Here is a 292-nt window from a genome sequence, read left to right on the forward strand (position 1 = left end):
CGCACACGGCTCCTGACCCCGCACACGGCTCCTGTCCCACCCCTCTGCCTTCCCCTGTCCTTGTCCCCAGACCTGGTCCGAGTTCCAGCACGTCTCCTCGCTCGCGTCAAACATGTGCTTCTTCCCAAATTGCTTCACATCCCGGTTAAGCACGGAGCTCACCCTGCAGGGACACGTGCCACCGTCCCAGGGACACGATGGGGACAGCGTTAGTGACGGGACTTGAGTCCCTCGTAGGACCAGGGGACCCACTTTCCCCTCGAGGGGCTGGGACTCACCGCGCGGCTGTGTC

At 64.0% G+C, this 292-nt stretch overlaps 1 protein-coding gene across 1 annotated transcript in view; it reads right to left on the reverse strand.

The window, feature by feature from the left end:
* The window catches only part of NR2C2AP (nuclear receptor 2C2 associated protein), a gene marked incomplete at its 5' end in the record, with an annotated part of 1,239 nt that extends 1,009 nt beyond the window's left edge, over positions 1–230 (reverse strand). The window contains one exon of the mRNA XM_010169200.2: positions 73–230. Within this exon, the coding sequence (XP_010167502.2) occupies positions 73–230 (158 nt within the window). The remainder of the gene's footprint in view (positions 1–72) is intronic.
* Between the last annotated feature and the right edge of the window lie 62 nt (positions 231–292).

This window comes from Antrostomus carolinensis, unplaced genomic scaffold (assembly GCF_000700745.2).
Source record: "Antrostomus carolinensis isolate BGI_N321 unplaced genomic scaffold, ASM70074v2 scaffold41545, whole genome shotgun sequence".
Classification (NCBI taxonomy): domain Eukaryota; kingdom Metazoa; phylum Chordata; class Aves; order Caprimulgiformes; family Caprimulgidae; genus Antrostomus; species Antrostomus carolinensis.